At 31.7% G+C, this 23,270-nt stretch overlaps 1 protein-coding gene across 2 annotated transcripts in view; it reads left to right on the top strand.

Moving 5' to 3' along the window:
- The window catches only part of LOC132736714 (guanine nucleotide-binding protein subunit beta), a 32,055-nt gene extending 14,978 nt beyond the window's left edge, over window positions 1-17,077 (top strand). Inside the window, exons 1-9 of one of the 2 annotated variants that reach the window (XM_060723908.1) lie at window positions 1,621-2,092; window positions 3,723-3,817; window positions 6,480-6,625; window positions 7,287-7,350; window positions 8,325-8,554; window positions 10,771-10,900; window positions 11,811-11,882; window positions 13,270-13,486; window positions 13,873-17,077. In XM_060723908.1, the coding sequence (XP_060579891.1) occupies window positions 3,755-3,817; window positions 6,480-6,625; window positions 7,287-7,350; window positions 8,325-8,554; window positions 10,771-10,900; window positions 11,811-11,882; window positions 13,270-13,486; window positions 13,873-13,979 (1,029 nt within the window). In that variant the 5' untranslated portion in view covers window positions 1,621-2,092; window positions 3,723-3,754 and the 3' untranslated portion in view covers window positions 13,980-17,077. Of the gene's footprint in view, window positions 1-1,620; window positions 2,093-3,722; window positions 3,818-6,479; window positions 6,626-7,286; window positions 7,351-8,324; window positions 8,555-10,770; window positions 10,901-11,810; window positions 11,883-13,269; window positions 13,487-13,872 lie in introns of those variants that run through there. The other variant, XM_060723907.1, reaches the window with a different exon arrangement.
- Window positions 17,078-23,270: the final 6,193 nt, after the last annotated feature.

Raw genomic sequence — 23,270 nt, 5'->3', positions numbered from 1 at the left:
AAAATTGAGCGTACGTGGAATCCTTGCTCTGAAATATTTGCGTCCAGCTGTAATAAACATGCGTACCGGGACGCCGAAATAAGCGTCCCCGAGAACCCTGATTTAATCCATTAACAGTTTAAAGGGAAAATAAAAATTTTGGGGGAAAAGCTTGGCTATTTACCGAGTGGAAGACGCCGACTATCGGTGTCAATTTGTATGTAAAAATAACCCCTGTGTTATGATTTGGGTAACTGTTTATAAATTCACATTTTTAAGAAAATTTACAATGGGGCACAATTCTCATGGCACTAGAGTTATTCACAATTTAAGGGAAGAAAATGCTGAAGTTAAAAGGTTCTATGGTTGCATATATTCAATTCTGATGCCTGAAAATTGTTCCAGAAAATATATTACATGCATGTATATATTTTCCATCAGTAATTCATTCGCAATTAGCCTTTTTTCCTTAAATGACTGTCATTTAACATGTGCAAAAACTATTGAAGCCTAGTAGGTGGAAAAATTGATTTTGCTTATTTGCTGGAGATTGCTTTTAATTGTTTTTTTATTCTTTTAGAGAATTATTTTGATGTTTGTGGAAAACAGATTAAAATGTAAGAATTACTTATTTCAATGTTGAATTGATAGGGATTTTTTTGGCTTATTTTATAGCCATTATTGGGTCATATTCCCAATTGAAAATACCGGTAGTTTATTCTTTTCCCAATCCACAGGAAAATATTCCCAATTAAAGTTACAAAATCAAAATATTGAATAAAAATTCTAAAATCTTGCAAATAAGGGCTTCTTCACTGTAATAGTGCTTAAATCTTTGAAGATGCCATCATAGACAGTAATGTTTGCATCCATTTAATCACTGCAAAATTTCAGTCATGCATTTTTTCCCCAACTTTTAACAAAACCCTGCTGAAATTCCCAATTCCATGGGTATGGGTCGTGTTCCCAAAATCCTGGAAGTAATCCCTGAATTGAAAGTACTTCTTCTTCCAAATGAATGTTAAAATCTTATACATTAAACTTTTTATAAAAAGAGTATCAAAGTCACAGACTTTGTACAAAGATAATCAAGCTTTATAATCCCAAGTTTTTGTGCCTAACAAAAAAAGAAAAGAAAAAGAAATGTAGGTTTTATGTAGTTTTTTTGCTGGGTTTGTGTTATGAAATAATCTTGAGTCACTTGTGTAACATTATTATTTTGTATTCTTGGTAAAGATATATAAAGTTTACTTTTCCAGATTTCTAATGTGAAAATTTGTAATTAAATAACAAAATGTTTTACCAACTTCTGAGAACCTGTGCTGATCTTGGTGTCTGAGAAATGACTCCATCCCAACCAATGGGATATAAAGGCACATTTTTATCACCTGAATTAAGTGTTAGCAAGTAATTTTGAGGAAAAAACACTGTAACATGCCATCTTTCCACTTACTTAAGCTGTAGATAAAGAAATTAATCAAATGAATGACTCTAAAATAAGTTCTTTTCTCTTTGACTTGTAACAAGTGAAAAATCTATAGACTGAGGCCGATTGTGTCTATAAATAGCTGTATGTTAATCATTACACAGTGGAAGAAGAAAAGCACTAGCTGGCAATCAATACCGGCAGACATTTTCCTGCTCTAATCATTTCTGTAGATATTTCAAGGAATAACAGTGTGAAGCTTGCATCTGCTTCTTAGATATTTTAATAAACATCTTGTAGTGAAATGCTCCATTTTTTGTGCGGATCTAAAAGAAGTGATAAGTGTAATATGTTTATTTAAAATTATTGTTAACAAGGATTTTGTCAGCCATTTTACCAGTGGTCTGTCCAGGATTTTTCAGCCCAACTAGAGGTGTTGTGTGTCCTTAATTTCATAACTGTGCTAGCAAAACTATTTGAAAGCTATTTTGAAAAGCAACACCTGATAACATATGGAATTGAAAAAGGAAATTAAAGTGAAAAATGTGAATACAGGTTATAATCTGTCTGGATTTATATTGGCTTTAGGCCAAATCTTATAATAATTGTAACATTTGTGTTGCATGTTGGAAGACAAGCACTTTTTGTTTTGAAGCTACATTTTGATGATAACTTATATTGTGTAAGGTGAGATTTTTTTGTACATTGAATTACTGCCTGCCGTTACTTTTCTATGTAAGTTATTCAGTGCACCATTAAATTAAAGAAAGTCATTATTTTCATGATGCTGTTTTTTCCATGAAAGCTTCTAATGGAATTTCTAATTAAAATAATTTATTGTATGGTTAGGTTAGCACTCCTTGGATTATATCAGCTTATATACTACAGTAACCAGGTCATATAATTGGTCATATAATCACTGGTTCTGGACACTGATAATGTTTAGTGGTTTTGTCCATGTTGGAGTCCATTGTAGTTGTTACATCTCCAATTAATACTTAAGTCCATTTTGTAGGTTAGATTTATGATGTTTCACAAAATCTAACAAAAGTTTAAGGTCATTTTATATTGCTAAAATACTTTTATGTACTTTTAAATCTTTAATTAAACTAAAACTTTGTAAAATCCCAGTAAGACTTGCACATCTTTTTGCTATCTTATTATCTGAAGCATTCTTATAAAACTAGAATAAAATCTGATCATTAAGAGTTAGAGACTTGCATAATGCAAATGTAAATACAAATGTTAAAATGAAATTGCTACTTGATATGAAAAGTTGGAAATAGTTGTGTAGTCAGTCTGTTATATACAAGTTGAGAATTACTAATTTTATTTCTGAGCTGTACAGATAAATGTAGTTTATCATATTTCCTTATTTTGTTTTTACATGAAGAATTACAGACAATATTCACATTTTTTAAATGTGATCAATATATTGATGTTAAGACTGAGTTTCAGTTCTGACAAAACATCAATAATACAAGCTGTGACTAGTTGTTGTCTAGCTCAGTGAACAGCTTATTCATATTGGCTACTTGCATATCAATTGATTCAATATCATATGATAAATACTTGGTCTTCTTTATTGTATGAATGTATAGTATGTTCATTAAATGAAACCTGTTTATAGATAGTACTTACCAAAATAATTACTGTTACTAAGACTAATTATAACCTTTACTATTCTATCATGATCAGATTGTTTGGCAGTAATATAAATGAAAGTTTTGTTGCGAAATTCAGCACAAGTACTGTCTTCTTCTATATTAAAAGGCCTGATTACTTTAATTAATTCATCAATCGGCTAATATTTATAATAACCTGAGACTTAGTAGTTCTACCAAACTTGTTTTAGATGTAAACAAAAACAGAGATATGTATACCCAATGTTTGACATCCAAAGGAAAAAGGTCTATTGCAGTAAAAGTATGATTGAAAATATTTCTGATAATCATAAATGATAATCTAAAAATGCCCACTGATGTACAATTATAGCAAAAAACAAATTGATGTCAACATGTAGACATTTTGTAATTTCAGTTTTTACAACCATAATGATAAGTATATAAATAATATACATCTATAAATTAACTTTATTTAGGTGGACTTTTACTTGATATATTTGAAAAAAATTAGTCAGTAACACTCGGCATTAAAATTACTATTCATTGACATGTTTAGTTTCTTAGCATAGGTTAGACCTAAATACTGTAACTGTTCAATGTATTCTTACTATTGTGTTCAAAGTCCTTATCGGAAGTTTGACAGAAAGGTCCGAGAAGATGCAATTGTTAATTTATCTTACTTCCACTTTCAGAGGAGTTTTCCCCCTTGTTTAAGCCTGTCAAGATGACGAGTACTGAGTTAGATGCTCTTCGACAGGAAACAGAACAACTCAAAAACCAAATTAGGGTGAGTTTGGTTGATACTTTTAGCTTGATATTCGTATAGTTAATCAAAATACTTAAGGAAGTTAAGGTTATATTCTATGTTAAAATTTTTGACTGGTAATCTGACTTTAGTATGAGTTAATGTAATAACCTAGATAGACGTTTAAGTTTAGTTGATAAACTTTTTTCCTGCATATTTAAAACCATCATGAAAGTGTAGGATAATATATTAATATTATTATTATGACACTTAGTTTCTGTTTGTCAGGATCACATATGTGTCAGTCACAAAACTTTTGTGTTGGATTTGGGTTTATTATATATCGTGCGACTTTGCAAAGACCTATTATTATTATTATTCAATTATGATATATGTTCTTGACTTTGTTACTTTTTTGGGGGGTTGCATAGATGAGCATAGGGTCAAGGAGTTCATTATTTTTATAAGACATTTTTGGAAGAAGTGGTTGGTTTTTAAAATTGGTTTTGGAAGATAAAGTAAATAAATTAAAGATGTCTGGTGCATAAATTTAGCACTTGCAAACTAGCGTCCAAGTAACTTTTCTTTACTTTTGCTAGTGTAGCAGATAGTTAATGAATATAAATTGATATAAATTTAAATTTAACTTGGTCATCAGATCAGTGAGCGCATTACTAATCTGATGTATAAACCCATTGCCAGATCTACACACTTTTTAAACCCATTAACCCATTACCAGATACACATGCCTTTTAACGCCTTTTTCACCCCTCCCCTTTTTGTTGTCTCAAATGGTGAAAAAATGCCTTATTTAGGTCCCCAACACTTAGGCCCCCTATTTAAAAGATACATCAGGGGGTTGCCAGAAGGGGGATGTGCCTCCTTCTGTTTTGGGGTTTGAAGGGGGGCTAACATCGCCAAGAAAATTTTGGAATTGTGAGAGGCTAAAAATGACCCCAGGTCGATCATAAGGTAACATGTCACAATTGTAATATATAAACAAAGGTTGTTTCAGTTTTTTTATTCACTTATATCAGGATGTTTGTAAAAGTAAAACTTGCTTAAGCTTGATCATGAAGCTTGACAGTATTAAAAGCTGCATTTTTTTGAAATTGGGAGTAATATTAATGAAGATTTCATTTACAAAGAGCACACAGGCAAACCCAGTCTTCCCTATGAGCCTCTAAATTATTAATTATTATATTCAGTTATGAACAAAGACTATACTTTCAAGCTTTCAAGATCACTTGTAACTAATAGAAGAAGATCTCAAACAAAATTTTAACTTTAATTTAAAATTTTAGATTTCCCCATCAATGTTTATAGTAGGAATTATTTAAAATCAAGGACTATGACTCCTGTCATTTGAGGACGTTATCAAGAAGGTTGACTTTTCTATCCAAGTGTCTGGTTTTGCTTGAAGTAATGCACTGCAGGGTATCTGGTCATCATTATGAAGATAATAGAAGCTCTTGGAACCTATCCATTAGTCTGCTAGTTTCTTTACCAAAATTTAATACATAGATTGCATTACAATATTTGTTGTTGATTTTGAAACTGACATATTGCAAAATGACTTGAGAAATATAACATGGTCTATTTTCGGAGCAAAATACTTAATTACATGGTTTCACACTGTAAAACACATTTGGTCTGGTTATAATTATAGCAGAATATTTCCATATAAGTATGCACATTCAGGTTTTCTTTCCATAATTCTTCAGGCTGACTATCACTGAAATAGATTTATCATTATAATTAATCTCTCTGTTACTTCTTTTATATCTTACATAAGTTTAAGAAATCTGTACTTGTGTTCTCAAATTTTAAGGTCCTTTGTATTTTAAAAAAGCATAATATTGGATAATGAGACGACTATGTGTGTTGTAAAGTCATTGTACAGTCAAAATCAATATTAACAGGAGCATATTTCCAATATTACCATGGTTACACAGTGACTACGATGTTTCATACAAAACCAATATAATAGTGCCTTATTGGAGACTGGAGAAAGAACCATAGAATTTCTGATTCTTTCAAAATGAAATTCAGATTGATAAATATCTAGTAATAATATATGGCAGGGTTGTCATGAAAATATAGTAAACAATATATGGCTGGGTTGTCTTGAAAATATATTGAACAATATATTGCAGGGTTGTCATGAAAATATGTCCAAGAAGAGGGCTGAATAGCATTTTTAGAATGCTGATGTATCGCACACTCTTGCCATAATAAGTATCTAACTAGTTACCAGCTGCAGACCTCATGAACAATTGTATATTAGTTTTGTACTGATGTTCTTCTTAATATCTTCAAACATCTTCACATGTTCATTTCCAAGCCCTACATACTGTGAAATAACACAATGAAGCCACATAGTTTCAGACAAAAGCTTAATATTGTTAATTGGGTTTATATGCTGTAGAGATTTTGCAGTTACTTTTCTTGCCCTCTGGCAGAGATGATAGTCATAAAAGGGCAACTATTGATGGAGTGGGCGAGAATAGGAATACTTGTTATGGCCACCTTACATTTGCTTAATCTTGTTGCTTAAACAACTTCACAGATAAAATAGTAAATGGAGCTCTAGTTTTTAAGGTCAGCAAAAAAAAAATTAGCAAAGGTAATGTGATCTCTTTCAGATAGAAATATTTTAGTAATGATACCACAATATATAAATATTCATGTTAACTGATTGCAGGAAGCAAGAAAAGCGGCAGCAGACACTACTTTATTACAAGCCACAGCAAATGTTGAACCACTTAGTCGAATACAGATGCGCACCCGACGCACACTCCGGGGCCATCTTGCTAAAATATATGCCATGCACTGGGCATCAGATTCAAGGTATGTTCCTTTTATATAAAGTGTTGTTGCACAATAACTATAATCTGAAAATATTATTTTAAGTTGCATAAAGTAGTACTTTGTTACTGGTAAAGAAATCAATTTTCCAAAAAGAAAAAAGAAAAAAAGAGTCTAAAACATTTGGTTCTTGCATTAATGTACACCATAATAAGTGCCCCCAATTCAATTTGAAGAGGAAAAAATCTAGCCTTGTAGATTTATAATGAATAATTAAAGAGCAGTCCAAAAAATGCAAATATTTTTATTTAAAAAAAATGATAATTGACAGTCCAGTAATAAGAAAAAAATAATCCTATATTATATCTTAAATCATAATGATAAATATTGACTTTTATAATTAAATTATATCTTTGATAAACATATTGTAAAGCACATCATTTTAATGTTCAAATAAGCACACCCACCCCCCCCCCTCTTGCAGCCCCTGGGTGGGGGGGGGGTTAAATGGAAACAATATGGTAGTAATCATTAGAATATATTTCAATACTTCATTGGAATAGCTTAAAATTTGCTGGTACCAAGCAAACATAAGATGTCCTGAAAAGTTGGACACTGATCTAAATACATACTGCTGTTTTCATAACAAAAGGTTTTATTAATAGGTGTATAATATTAAAAATGTCCTGTTTATATATTCCAGAAATCTAGTATCAGCTTCACAAGATGGTAAACTCATAGTTTGGGATGGATACACAACAAATAAGGTTAGTGCTTTGTGGTTTTGTTTGATATGTACCTTTTAACTTGACTCCACCTGAATGCTGCACTTGCAGAAACATTTTCTTTTTCACAGTTAGACGAAGGGGTCTTTCACGTAATTGGGTTGTGGGGGACTCAATTTTTATTGCTAAAGGGGAAGAAAAAGCTTAAGGTTATTTGATTTTAGGGGAAAACTGCACGATTTAAAAAAGAATTCTGTTACAATTACACCTGCTGTTAAATAACCGCATATATTTTAGTATTATAGTGTGTGTGATGGAGACCTACAGACCACTTCAGAGAGTTGTTCTTGTGTGACTTGAGGTAAATAGATAGTGTTACCGCAGAATTATTGTAAAGTTTCACCATAGTGCAAGAACAACAATCTGAAGCTCTGTGGTCTTCTATTTGGAGTTCAGTGAGGTGTATTTTATATTTTATGTAGTAGAACATGTAAGAAAATATCCCTACTTTTGCCCTACATTTAAGGTCAGCCTGTTTTGATTCAAAGAAAAAGCATTTATTTTATGTGATATTATTATAAAAAAATGATGGCATAATTGAGGGAAATCTGGTATTTTATACTTTTTTTCTGTTTCCTTCAACATTAATATTATTTCATGTCCCAGTAATGCTCTTTTTCCAAGATGTACAATAGAATATTAAAATTGTGAGGACATCGTAACCTGTGTAGTAGAATGAAATATAATTAGAATGGAATTTCCCACACATTTTAGAAAATGTTCAATTTCAATTAATTTAACATGGTACAAAGCAGAGGCTGTCTATAGGGACAGCTTTCTGTCTTTCAGTCAGTTAAATTTATGAACTGGCTGATATAAGTCAACTGCTGTTTAGTCATGGTTTTGGTGAAGAATGTGCACAGGGCATTTAAGGGAAAATATACATGGGATAAGGGAAACAGCCTTTATTTGGCTGTAAAAACATTTAATTTAATCTTTTCATTAATCTTTTTCAGGTTCATGCAATTCCACTGCGTTCCAGTTGGGTGATGACTTGTGCCTATGCCCCATCAGGGGCTTATGTAGCCTGTGGTGGTTTAGATAATATCTGTTCAATCTACAGTCTTAAAACACGTGAGGGCAATGTGCGTGTGAGTAGAGAATTGCCCGGACATACAGGATACCTTTCATGTTGTAGATTTCTTGATGATAATCAGATAGTAACAAGTTCTGGAGATATGACATGGTATGTTATAATTTATTATACATTTTGTACCTATCTTCATCCTATACTCTGCAACAGTGAAGTAAATCCTCTTTACATGGTTTTTGGGACTTTACCACTTTTGCCTTCTTATTTAGGTTAAGTTTGCATACTAATAATGCCTCATAACAGTGTATATAATTTGTACTAGCTCATTTGGTTGTGATATATTTATGTTAATACATGTTTATTGGTAAGTAATATGAAAAGATTGAGCATGTGACATCACTGGACTTAAATCATTCTTTTCAAATTAAGCAAGGGCTTTGAGCCAAACTCTTTATTTATCTAAAGTAATAATATAGAAAAAATTCCATTGTCCAGTGTAATAAGATAACATTGACTTAATTTAAAAAGTAAAAGTTAAATCCACTCCATACATGTCTTGTTTTAATTTAAAAACATAAAATACATGTGTTCCCCATCTTTGTAAGTATATAAGTAGACAAAGTTATTACATATGTAAGCAGACCTTACCAGGGATTTACTTGATGCAGGATCCAGCATCAGTATACCCCTGAAAACCCTACTTGGATGCTCAAACTCGTACATCTAAATGGATGCATAAATAAGCAGTCCACAAATTCCTTTTATAAGATGTTGTAAGTAAACAGTTTAGTAAGTAGTTGGACTCCTGAATAAGTTGTTGGACACCATGAATTATTGATTGGACCCATTGTATAAGTGGTTAGGGCTCTGTTATTCCATTGGAACCCTGGAAATTAAAAGTGATGTAAATCCTTCCCTTACTTTACCAGTAACGTTTACAGAACAAACAAAAATATTTATGGATACTAAAGGTGGTGATAATACCAGTTCTACTCGGGTGCCTACTTTTGTGTGAAATAGTTCAAATAAACAGAGGGGTTCTTCTTCAACCATTAAAGCTGGTGATGCACCTTTACAGTGTGTTACTTTATCACATACCCATGCTGCTTTTGTGACTTTGTAAAATTGGTATTTCACAGCTGTGCATATATTTTGTTGTGACGTCATTTGTGTTATACAAACAAAGCGTTAAATATAGTAAGATGTACTAATTGTTAGCGTGATACTATGAAAAATGTTACTTTTTCACTTGTAACAGTTTTTAATTTGGGTTTGTGATAAATAGAATATTATATTCGTTTAAGTTCATTACTAAATTTATTGAAGGAGATGAATGAAATAATATTATGCTCGCCAGAGACTCGCATTATATCATTTTATTCAACTCGTTCAATGAATTCAGTATTAAACTTACACTCATTCAGTATCCTGTATGTAATGTCTGTCTCAAAAGAAAGGATCCATACATGAAAATAAATAGAACAGCTGTTTGTAGAAATAAGGATTTACTCCATTTGATAAACTGTCTCATTCCCCCCTTTAAATGTATATATTTAGAATTTCAACTTTCTCCAAGACTAGTATATGTAAATATATGAACTGCATTTCTTTACATATTCTTGCCGAATTTGACAAGCAGTATAAATCGTACCAAAAAAATTCTCAAGTTACATATTTCTTGCCACTTGATTTTACCAAATTTCACTGAACTTGGCCATAATGGCCCACTGTTCCCTCACCAATTGTACAGGCACTAAAAAGGGAAAGTGTTGACAGGCCTGTTCAAGTAATGGTTTATTGATTTTCAGTTTACTGCAGGCTCCAGCAGTTATTTTATGGTTTCAGATCAATAACTGATGTCATGCTTTGTATAAATGCATCATGTATGTAAGATTTTATAAATTGAATTCAGTTCTTATCATCGACATATCTGTCTACTCTTCCACACAAGTTGTTCTTTCAAATTTCCTAAAATGGAGAAGCACACTTGTATGAAATGCCATAAAATATATACAAGAAAGGGGATGACCTTTGAGGGGCGGGGATATTCTTGAGTCACTGTTGCTTTGGTTGGCAGTCTGTCTGCTCTACAAATCCTGTACACCCGGAAGATTTTTCTTCAAAACTTACTTAAGTATTCACTTTAAAAATTATGGTAAATAGAATTACAATAAATATATGGCATAGAGATGATAAGGAATTAGTCACTCTTGTGTCAACACTTATATGAATAAAAGAGGCGTGTCTTGGATAGAATGTAGATTATTTAGATTGAGAAAAAAACTCTGCATATTTAATATAAATCCATGACATTTATAAAATTGTTATAAAATCTTAAGTTAAAATTTCTTTTCTTTTTTGTACTTCAGTGCTCTATGGGATATAGAAACTGGTCAACAAACAACAGCTTATCTTGGTCATACCGGAGATGTAATGAGCCTGTCATTAGCTCCAGACATGAGGACCTTTGTATCAGGGGCCTGTGATGCTTCAGCTAAGGTATTTTTTTATCACCACAAATATTGATATAATCACTGTAAAGTAACAAAATTGCTGTCATTGATAGGAAGCTGGTAGTGTATTGCTATAATTAACTAGCTATATTTGTTTTAAAGTAAAGTAGCTGTTTTGCCCAATTTCACAGGACAGCTGATATTCATTGGTTATAATGATGAAAAAGGAGAAAGTTAGTTTCTTGTTTGTTTTCCTAGATTTTAATGCCTATTTTAACATACGCATTTGGTCTTATCTTGGAAATCAATCCTCCTGGATAGCTAACCAGTGCTAACCAATTTCTCTGCAAGTGAATGACTGCTAATCCCACATGATGACTGAATCAGAAGGGATAAACAAATAAACATTAGACTCAATGTCCAAGATTATTTGTCACTGACATATCGGCCAGGATTGAGCCAGAGGTCTCGTATTCAATGCTCTGCCTATTAAGCTATGCAGACTTACTAGGGAAAAAGGAGATAGAGGATGAAAATGGAATGTAACTTTGGAATGTGAATTATGCTTTAAACTAGCAATACAAAATGTTATATTCAGTTTCATACTGTGTTAATAGATTTGTTTGGATTTCTTTGTCATTTGTTTGTACAGGCTGAAGCTGTTTATTTTTAAATTTTATTCAATTGATATTAAATAGAGCTTAGAAGAGTTTAGCACAATTATTATGTAAAGAAAGCTGTTAATTTTGAAGAAAAGGACTGATGGTATTTCAAGTTTTATGTAGTTGACATGTACAGTACAGTTAAATATTTTAATTTGTCTTTGTGTCAACATTTATGGGTCACATATGTTTAAAAGCTCCTTAGAAGACTAAGGCAGCTATATTAGACTTGAAGAGTGAGAAGTGTGTGTAAGTATTGGCTATTTTAACTTTATATGTGTAACTATATTTCAGTTGTGGGATATCAGAGATGGTATGTGCAAACAGACTTTTTCTGGACATGAATCTGATATTAATGCTATTACAGTAAGTAGATAAATCTGTTACTGAAGATTATTGTCCTTCTTAATTGTTGCAGTATGTCTGTAATATATTGTAAATTACAACCAATACTTTGTTCACTCACCGGGTTTTTCTCACTTGAACATTGTCACTTTTTGTTTCAAGGATATACTTCTAGTCAAATGTCTGATATCATGATTTGATGTTTATTTCTTTGACGGGAATTTAAAGGGCTATTTGGCTAGAAAACAAAAGGCTTGGTGCATTATTAATTGAAGAATGTAAAAAAATGAATATTTATTAAAACACAACCATAGATTAATGTATGAAAAAGAAATAAAAAAAACTTTCCCAAGTAAACTTAACTAACTATTTTCGTAACAGTCAACATCATTTTACATAAACATCATTCTTAACGTGAAATTTAAGTCATTTTGCTTCATTTTCACAAGAAAAAAATGCTGTTAGAGCTAACTGTTTACCTCGGAACTTGCAAAATGCTAAATATCGAGTATCACTTTATAATGAACTTGCAGTTACTCTTACAAAGCCTTCACAGCTTTGATATATAAGATTTCCAAGTATGAGCAAAATGTAATTGTTGATAAGCAATCTTAAGTTGGTTCCCTTCAGCTATTGTCTTTTACTGGATCAAGTATTGATGTCTTTTATGATCTGATCAACGTAATTGCTAACTCTCCCTGTTGCTTCTATTTCCATCTATATAGAGAGAAAAAACTCAGTCCTCAGTCTGCTATAGTGGTAAAACAGAATTTATTATACTTATTGATTATTGGCCCATGTGATTGTTAAGTTGGCGGCTTAATCAATAATAGCAACTCCCTTTGCTGCACTGTTCTCTATACATATGCCTATATGTTTATCAGTGTGCAAGTGTATAGAATAATTTTTTAGTTGGAATTAAGCAGATATAACCTGGTGTTATAGCGAATGCTGCACTTGATAAAAAACATTTATAATAATTTCAGTCAATTTATGTCTCATGCTTGAATTATTTGTCATATAATGCTAGATCAGTTTTTCCCATGACAATTTTGATACTTTCAGGGCCTTTCACAGTTATTTTAGGAAAGGATCCAGGCTTAAATAGGGACAAATCGTGGCATTTCATTAATTAAAAGAAATCTTTATAACTAAAATAAAAGTCTGAAATAATGTTAAATTGCATATACTCATTTGCATTTAAATCAGTATTACAAGTTGGTTTATCGCAGAAAGTTGGTCATTTAGAAGATGTCAGTAGATCAGTGTCATTTTATGAAGATAACATTAAACTTCGGTTAAAGTAATAAAAGAAATATGTTTAAAATCTGTCATCCTATAGTAATTTGTAGATTGTCATGCTAATTTATATATAGTATATGTATGATAATGTGTAATTATTTTGCAGTATTTTCCTAATGGTTTTGCATTTGCAACTGGTTCTGATGATGCCACATGCAGATTATTTGATATTCGTGCTGACCAGGAGATTGGAATGTACTCGCATGACAACATAATATGTGGAATCACGTCAGTGGCCTTCTCCAAGTCTGGAAGACTTTTACTGGGAGGTTATGATGATTTCAACTGTAATGTATGGGATGTCTTGAAACAAGAACGTGCAGGTGAGTACATAAAATTGTGCTGGGTTTTCCTGGCTATGCCATTTAAAGCAGACTCCACTTTACTTTTGGACCTTTGCCTTGTTTGGACATTTTCTTCATCTACCTCCCATTGTTGATTGGGCCATGCAAAGTCAACTCTTGGGGGAAACAGTTTTAAATATTTAAGAACTAAGTTCATGATGTAATATATCTGAGTAAGTTGTTACGAGAAGTTGCAGATCTATTCCATTTACTTTTACACCAAACATTAAATGTAATCAATAAATGCTTTTTGAATACATATCTTGAATTCTTTGCAGCAAGGATTACCAAATTTAAAAGTTTAAATTTAAGTCAATATAAATGTAGTTATAATTGATAATAATGATGATATTTGATTATTGTAGGTGTGCTTGCTGGCCACGATAATAGAGTTAGCTGTCTTGGAGTAACAGAAGATGGAATGGCTGTTGCCACAGGATCTTGGGATAGTTTTCTGAAGATCTGGAATTGAAGCTGTTGTGTTGCTAAATATAGACTGAATATATAAAACACAAGCCTCAATTCTGTTTGTATAGTATGATGTATGTAACTACACCATTATACTGGCATAGTCACTAGTGCAGCAGTGCTGGTGATATCTGCTACTGACTGTGAACTATGAGATAAAACATTGGATTATGTAAGGACCCTCTCACAATTATTTATATCAACATTTACACTTTTTTCTGTTACGAAGCCTGCAACTTATATAGCTGCCAGATGTGTTGACATGGACAATACCATTACAGCTGTAGGGGACTATAGTGACCAGTAAATCTAGCCGAAATCTCTTTATAAAACAAGTTTGCATGTCTTAAATCTCCTAGTTGTATACGTGTGTGCAATGTAGTAACTGGTCATAGTGTACAAGTTTTGTCAATTTGATATATTCATATACATGTATCATCTTTTATAGAAGGTCCTGTGCTTTTTAAAATATATATATATGAATATTGATTTATATTGAAGTAAGGTACTAATGGGTTCACAAGTACTTTTGAGTACTAAGTTCATCTTGTATACGTTTTCATATTATAACATTTTTACATGTCTTTTGTAGCTATCTTTATATGTTACAGAAGGCCTCTTGATTATTTATTGATAAATGTGTTTAAAATAGTTGTGAATGCCAGAAAAAAAAATTGCTTAGAAGTGCTTGATTATTTGAAAATATATTAAGTAGTGTATATGTAATGGCCAAGATTTGAAGTAACAGGGTGTAACATCATAATTGCTAGATAATATTAGAAAGCTTATTTATTTTGAGGTCTATGGTTCATTTGTCATGTGGTAAGAACAATGAAATTTCTGGCATTTTTAAATGACTAGTTAATATAAACCATTTTATACTTGTGGTTATACTCTCTTCTCTATGTGTGTGTGTATATATATATATCTTTAGATATATATAATTAAATGTGTGTGTATGTGTCTGCATGAATTGTTTACTAAAGAAAAAGGTTTTATGCCATTGATTCTAGTCTATTGAAATGTCAACTATAGAGGAAAGTAATGATGGAGGATTTTTTTATCAGAAGTTCCAGAGAGCAATGAAAAGTATATATAAAGTGTTGAGATTAGACCGTGGACCAAGTTCAAGCCTTGAAACAACACTGCTATTTGATGTGTAAATGATGTAAGAGTTGAGTAGTATGTTATTAGTGTTGTAACTGTTTTCTGGCCCTTCTCTCATACCTCTTAGCTTCTCATTTATACATTGTTTACTTCGTGCAACTAGCAAAACTTTGCTGTTCCTTTATATGCATTTAATACATCACCGCTTTTTTCATGAATATTGTTTAAGTTACCTTTGTTTATTTGTTTTCTGCCAAATTGTCATTGTTTTTCTCGGTAACACTGGACGAAATAATGAGTTTGCAGTACTAACAATGTGCACATTACTTTTTATTTAAAAACATGTTCTTAAATGTTCTTTACATTGGAATGAAAAGCAACTTTATTTAGACAAAATTAGAAGTAATGCATGAATTTAAATGAATTGATTATGTGTTAGTATATATAAGCTGGTAAATTTACTGGCGGATTTCGTCAACAAAACATCTGTTTTGTGAATGTTTATTTTATACATATTTAGTATAATATCAGATTTCATAATAGTGAACAAATTTTTACATGTTAATTTCACTGAATTATATCTATAAAATAGAAGTTTTTTTTTTAATTTTTGGTAAGATGTTAATACATTTGTGAGCAGACCAAACTAATTGACAAGTTGGGGAATAGTGAACAACTGGCAGTAAACATTGATGACAAAATAGTGTTTGTTTTTACCTTAAAGCCAGCCTTGTTGGAAAATTTACTAATTATATAACTGGATTATGAATATTTTATATCTTTAACTTTAATAGATGTCACATTATAGAGTTGTGTAAGAAATGTAAGATCGGAGAAAGTTGTCAATAGTTTGGTAAAGAAGCTGTTCCACAGATATGTTAGCATTTTATATGTGTTTTTGTATAGAACTATATAGTCTGGCTATTTATTTCTTGGATGGGTGAATTGTAACAGATACAATATGTATTAGATGTGTTATTGTCCTAGCTATTTGATTTCTTGCTAGATTATACTGATCCAGTCAGCACATCATGCTGTTGATAGAAAATTGCCCACTTCGTCACTTACACACATTTTATATGTTTTTATCGGTAATAAAAAACAACATATCCTCCATAAAGGTTAAAAAAAACAAAACCTGTGACATTAACTTCACTTTATTGTGCAGATTTTTATTGTAATTTGGCATTCTGGTTTGCTTAAATTTTTTAAATATTCTTCAGTAAATCCATTTAGAAAGTAACAATGAAAAATGAAGTGGGCATTGTCAGTATTTTGTACATAAATATTCACTTGTAAAATTTTATATTAAGTGCAATCATATGGTGGTGTAATGTCTAGTGATGTATGTAGTACTCCTTCTGATAATTCCTAACATTATTAACCAACAAACAATATATACATGTGAAAATGTCTCTAAAAGTTCCATCCTATTTCCAAAACCATCTTGATTTCAAATAGTGCTAGCCAGAAATGAACTGTTCAATTTGGAATTAAAAATATCAAAATTTTTGTCTGAAAAAAAAAATTCAGAAGACCTACATAAGCAGAAAATATTGTTAATATCGGATTTTTACCATGGTAACAGTTATATGGGTGCATGATAGACAATTGTATAACTGTACAAAGTACTCCTGTGTTTAACTGTATATGTTTTGTAACTTTACACAGCTGATTTAAACTAATTCTAGATAATTTGGATTTTGGATTTTCCTGTTAAAAATGTACTACTATTATAAATGGAGTAAAATATACTTAATGATTTATTAAAATGCTTTAAAAAACTACATTGTAAGGGTAATACTTTGTAACATAAGTCAAACATTTATAAAGAATACTATAGATTTGTTGTATGTATTTATGCTCAATCTCTTAAAAGGAGATATTTTACAACTTGGCATCAGTGATCAGCCTTTTGTTTTAACTAGAGTGAACGCTTATATACGTGTATATGTATCTGTTACTTTCATTTGTCAATAAAGCTACATGTCTAAATACAGACTTGTCTTTTTTAATGCATTAAAACATTTAAGAACAGGACAATACACAGTATGAGTCACAGCTGTAGGGCTAGAAAGTCTTTAAAGACAAGACTATTGACTACAGCTATCCAGTACTATGCGTCGCAAGGAAATGTATTATGTGTACATTAAAAAGGCTAGGTTATAGACTTGATGTATATCATGAAGTTGAAGTTGCAGACTAGATCTATATGATGAGGACGAGGCTATCCACTAGGTGTATTTCAGTAGAGTTGGGCTACAGCAAAAATAAGTCTAGACTTTGGGTACATGTACATCTTCAGGGGATGTAAGACCATTACATAGAGATGATAAATTTGTGAGCTAAAAGAGACCTAGTCAAGGCTTTACACTATGCGTGCGAAAGAAAAGATGTACAATTAGATGTTAGAAACTGTTTACTATATAAAGGTTTACTGAAAATTACACTTGTTTCCCGTTTTAGTAAAGAAAATTATATTAAGATTATAATAATTAAACCACCATTTTAATTATCTCCCTTATATGTCTTGAATTATTTAAGCATGCTGGTAGACCATCTAATATACCATGAATTGATTCTCCTGGCGACTTGTGTAAGCATTTTATGCACCCCCTTGTTCACTCCAACACCAAAACAAAGAATACAACCCTGTGAAGTTAATCACTGTGACATCAATTTTTGCCTAGTCATTTACTACGCAGAAAATTGGAATGGTCGATTTAATTATCTAACAAGTTCCAATGGCTTTTAACCTTTCACACTATCGGTAACTAAGACAAATGCACTTTAAAAATTGGTATACATGTATTTGACGGGTCACATTTGACTCATATTGGGTAGGTTTGGTATATGTTAAGCCCAGCATGTACAAAAAAAGATTTATGCTTTAATATCAATATAAAGGCATTTATTACAAATTAATAACTGCAGCATTCATTTTTCCATTTATCTCTGATTATATTCTAATCTATTTTTGGCAAGTTGGTACATGTTTATGATACTGGTGACAGGGCTTGGTCTGTAAACTAATGTTGTTAATGCCACTACGTAATGAACCACTTGTTCAAAATGTGTGTGTTTTTTTTTCTTCTACAAAACAACTTGTTTTACTGTAAAAAATAGGGCGTCACCGTGAAACTTGATTGTCAGGTTTTGAAAGCCTAGTCCTATCACGAAACTTAAACTTAATAATTCTCGCAGACTTCTCGCAAATGTGACAATAATTTTACTGGTTCAAAAATTAGGCTAAATTCCAATGAAATGATTGACACTGGGCAAATATACTCCCTCACACACGAGCAATAAACTATCACCGCAGCCTTCTTGTCAGTTTATTAGTCTTATAATATTTTTTTTAAATATACTGTATAGGAATAATTATAATGAAATTGTTTGGGCAGGGTTTCAAAGAAAGTGTAAGAATCAAGGAGTGATCTTTGGATGAATCACTATACGTCTTAAATGTAACACAACCATTGCTGGTACATGTTAGTGGATAAATCAATAATAACAGTCTAGTTTGTAGTTGCCATAGAAACTGTTTGTCTAGGATCAAATTTAATAGCGTGAAAACCATTATCCACAGTGAAAACATTTCTACAATATATCTGTAAAATGTAGAGTATATTTTATACGCCCGAAAACCTTCGTATTATGGTATGGCGTTGTCCATACCTCTGTCCGTCTGTCCGTAGACAATTGGTTTCCGCAGTGCAACCTTTGAGAAATTTCAGCGATTGTGTTTATATTGTTATATCAAAACTAAGGTCAACTACAATCAACTCATTATATTAATAGAGTAATGCCTCTTTTTAAGCAATATTTAAGGAAATTTATTAGTTTCCGCAGCATAACTTTTGAAGGATTCCAGTGATTGTAATTATTTTATTTGGCATGTTAGTATGTTGTATCAAAACACAAAACGCTATGAACAATCAACTCATATATATTATAGAGTTATGTCCCTTTTTAAGCAATTTTTCAATTGAAATTATTGGCTTCCAATAAATAACTTTTGAAGGATGTAAGTTGTTTTGTTTATATTTGGCATGTAAGTATGGAATATCAAAACACATATCAAGTTCTATTTTCGCTGTAATCAACTCATTAATAATAGAATTATGTCCCCTTTTAAGCAATTTAATTTTCAATTGAAATTATTGGTTCCCATAGATAACTTTTGAATGATTTAATTAAGTGATTATGTTTACATATGACATGTAAGTATGTTATATCAAACCACATATCAAGTTCTATTTTCGCTGTAATCAACTCATTTATAATACGAGGGTTGTCCCAAAATGTCGTAGACTACATTATTTTCTCTTCAACCTGACGTCATAACTTAATTAAATTTACCAGATATCTTCCTTGGTCATTTGTTAATTTACCTACTTAAAATCAATAGCCAATATATTAGGTAACGCTTTTTATCAGGGTTTTATATTAAATTTTATATTATGTTACAGTACAGCATACCCGGAGCACGATAAAATATTAGTCAGTGTTGAGAGCATGCTTCTTAAAATAATGCCTTTAACTTCTAGCATAATAATAATTATGGGAAATACATTCATGTGGAATTACGTCATTCATTTTTACGTCATATCACCATCAGACGTTTATGTAACGTTAATTTGAAAAAGTCTGTAGCGTAATACTTAACAGCAGTGCTATTTTGAAATTGCCCAAAATGGCGACGTCAGATGAAAATGCGGCGCAACGCAATGCCATTGAATACTGTGTTAGGTTGAAGAAGCGTCAAGCGTTAATTGACAACATGGAGAACATTATATTTTATCAAGATAATGCACCTTGCCATAGATTTCAGGAGACACAGATTGAACTTGATGTGATAGGTTTTCAGAGACTTCCGTATGCCCTAAGACTTTGCAGTGTTTCCTTATTTGAAATCACAATTACGAGGTCACAGGTTCGAAAACTTAAGCGAACTCCGCCATGAAACTCAACTCTGCGACTTTTGAGTACATTGAAGCAGGATTGTTTTGAAAACGTTTATGATAAATGGGTCGCCCCACACTGGCAGCGCATCGCAAAACACGATGAATATATTATATACTTTGAAAAACATTTTTAAAAATCTTATAACGTCATGACGTTTATGACGGCGTGCGCCGCGTTTGTATCTGTAGCATTCTTTAAATTTTGATAACTTGGTCAATTTTGGAGGTATTTTGATTGTATTTCGCATAGACACACATAAAAGGTATATTGACTTTTCCCTAGCTGGAGGACTGCGCCACTCGTGAAATATACCTTTTGGTGCTCACTCGGTGAAATATATTCCGATCTTACACTGAACTAAACAAATATCCTCTATATAATTGATTGAGTAACAGACTTTGTCTACGATATTTTGGGACAACCCTCGTAGAATTATGTCCCCTTTTAAGCAATTTTTCAATTGAAATTATTGGTTCCCACAGATAAACTTTTGAATGATTTAATTAAGTGATTATGTTTATATTTGGCATGTCAGTATGTTATATCAAACCACAGATCAAGGTCTATTTTCGTTGCAATCAACTCATTAATAATAGAGTTATGACCCCTTTTAAAGCAATTTTTCAAGTGAAATTATGGGTTTTAACAAAATAACCTTTTAATGATTTAGGTGATTATGTTTATATTTGGCAAGTAAGTATGTTATATCAAACCACAGATCAAATTCAGAATCAGAATCAACTCATTATTGATAGAGTTATGCTCTCTTTAAAGCATTTTTTTTTCAATCAGCAGAATTTCTTCAAGTATTCTGTTTATAAATACATGTATTTGGCATGTAAACCATTGCTTTAAAAGTGCGTGATTTTTTGTTTAGAACATGTTTTGGATCTAAATCGTTTTGTTCCTATATAAAGGTATCATGAACTGATTTTTCCAAAGATTTTCCCAGATTCGGTGAGATAGTACCTTTAACAGCCTCATAACTTTTGTGACATTGCCTTATGGTGCATACATGTATACCATACCTGCTGTACAATATAGTGGCTATAGTAACGATCATTTTGTCCAAAATTTTGGAAAAAAATACAACATCTTCATTTTGTTATTGCATCCACTAATTCCGTAATATGAGCTCGTGGAGTCATTATGAAAATGATGGTAAATCGTTCTTTGCGGTGCAATATTATAAAAAAGCCAGTTCCATCGTGGGGGAAATTGCTTTATTATATACTTACAAATGAAATATTGATGAAATAAAATGCGTATTTTCATTTTCCGTATTTTCACTGTAAAAATTTATTTTTCACTGCAGTGAAGCATATTTTCCGTATTTTCACTGGTGTCTTGCCGGACTACTTTCTTTTAAATTCTGCCAGTACACAAAATTTAAGGGATAGTCTTTCAAATTTTAATGTCAAAAAAGAGAAAAATGTATATAATAAACAGAAAATTCAAGTTTTTTCTATGAATACATGATTTATTTTCATCTTGTGGCATGAAAATTACCATATTTCACTCGTGGCTACCGCCACTCATGAAATATTTATTTTCATACCACTCGATGAAAATAAATCATGTATTTATAGACAAAACATGAATATCCTCTATTTATGTCATCCCTGAAAGTATGTCAAGTACCTTTGACCTTCTCTTTTTTAACTATAAATCACCCACATAAAATTATAACATAGGCGAAAATGGTGTAGGGTAGTCGGATATTTTGATAAAAAATACTTTAACTTTTCCATTAATTATAATAAACCTATATTTGATTCATCAACACCGACAGTATAACCTTGATTTTTTAATATGAAATTTAACTATAGTGGCTGTAAAAAATGATATTTGTGAGATTTTTTAATACAATAGTCTTCCTCCGATGTCTTTTTTTTTATCTAGAAATGAGAAAAAATTGGTGCTTGGTGGTGGCTCTTGTTGTTTACTTCAAGCAAAGATAATGCTTTTATCATGGTCTCAAGAAAGTATACAGAGATCAGAACTTCTGAGAAAAGGTCATAAAAAACAAAGCATACCAAGTTATTTCTCAAAAGCTTTTTATTTTTGGTGCCCTGTCATAGTTTCCAAAAATGTATTTCTTGGCTGCTGTCCATTGGTAATGAATAGACTTATTGTGATTTAATATTTTGTATGGAAGTCAGAATACTATTTTGTTTACATTTTGCTACTTTCATGACAAATAATTCAACATTACTTTCTTCAGGTGATAAGTCACGCTTTAAAACCGTTATTTCAATGTTATTAAACTCATGTTTGCCCTTTCTAAACAATAAAACTATGATTTGTTTCTTAGCCAGAATCATGATAACGTGCCTTACGTGATAACGTAAACAAGGCATCGCCCAACCAACTTATCAAATATAGTAGGTACGGGCCAGGCAAACATTTATTTCAAATCGCCCATTTTAGTCAGTTTTAACCCCAATTTATCCTATAAAACTGAGTGAGCCATTTATGCTTGATAAAGACAAAAAAAATCTGCTTAAAATCCCATTTAAGCCCCTAGAAAAGAGCTACCATAAGATGCCTAAAATTTTCATAAATGTAAGTGGCGTCCAAAACCTTTTAATCACTTGACAGACTGGCACAGTTTGCAGCCCTGACATTTTTATACCAATATTCTAGGAAAGATCTAAATGTGTAGATTGCCCTCCTTAATTAATTGTAACCAAAATTCCCACAAATGTTAGTTACAGGCACTATTGCCTGTAACAGGACCAATGTGTCCTTTGTGAAGTTTTGGAATATTGTCGAATACAGTGTACTGCCAGCTATACATTATAGACGTTGAAATATGATTTTTTTTTTCAAAACGGCTTACAATAAGCTTTTTGATATATACGAGGGTTGTCCCATGCAATACTCCGTGACAAAATTAATTAACGGCGGCGCACTTAAGATATTAATCGCATATTTAGATAATTATTAGAAACAAACATATTCTACATTTGTTGAAAATTTCACTTCAATATCTTTACAAATAACATAATGAGCAAATATTTAAGGCAGACAGTACCAAATACGCGGCGCACACCAACGTCATGACGTCATTCAAGCACCTTTCTCAAAGTACTCCCCACAAAACTCAACACACTTCCTGTGACGTTTCACCCAAGTCTCCAACACATTGTGAAAACCAATCTTTTGATAGTCCTCTGTTAAAGGATAAGGTGGCTTTCATCAAATCTTCGGTAGACAC

Source organism: Ruditapes philippinarum, unplaced genomic scaffold, assembly GCF_026571515.1.
Source record: "Ruditapes philippinarum isolate M1 unplaced genomic scaffold, ASM2657151v2 ctg4531_1_1_1_1, whole genome shotgun sequence".
NCBI classification, from domain to species: domain Eukaryota; kingdom Metazoa; phylum Mollusca; class Bivalvia; order Venerida; family Veneridae; genus Ruditapes; species Ruditapes philippinarum.
This window is presented reverse-complemented; position numbering and strand designations above follow the sequence as displayed.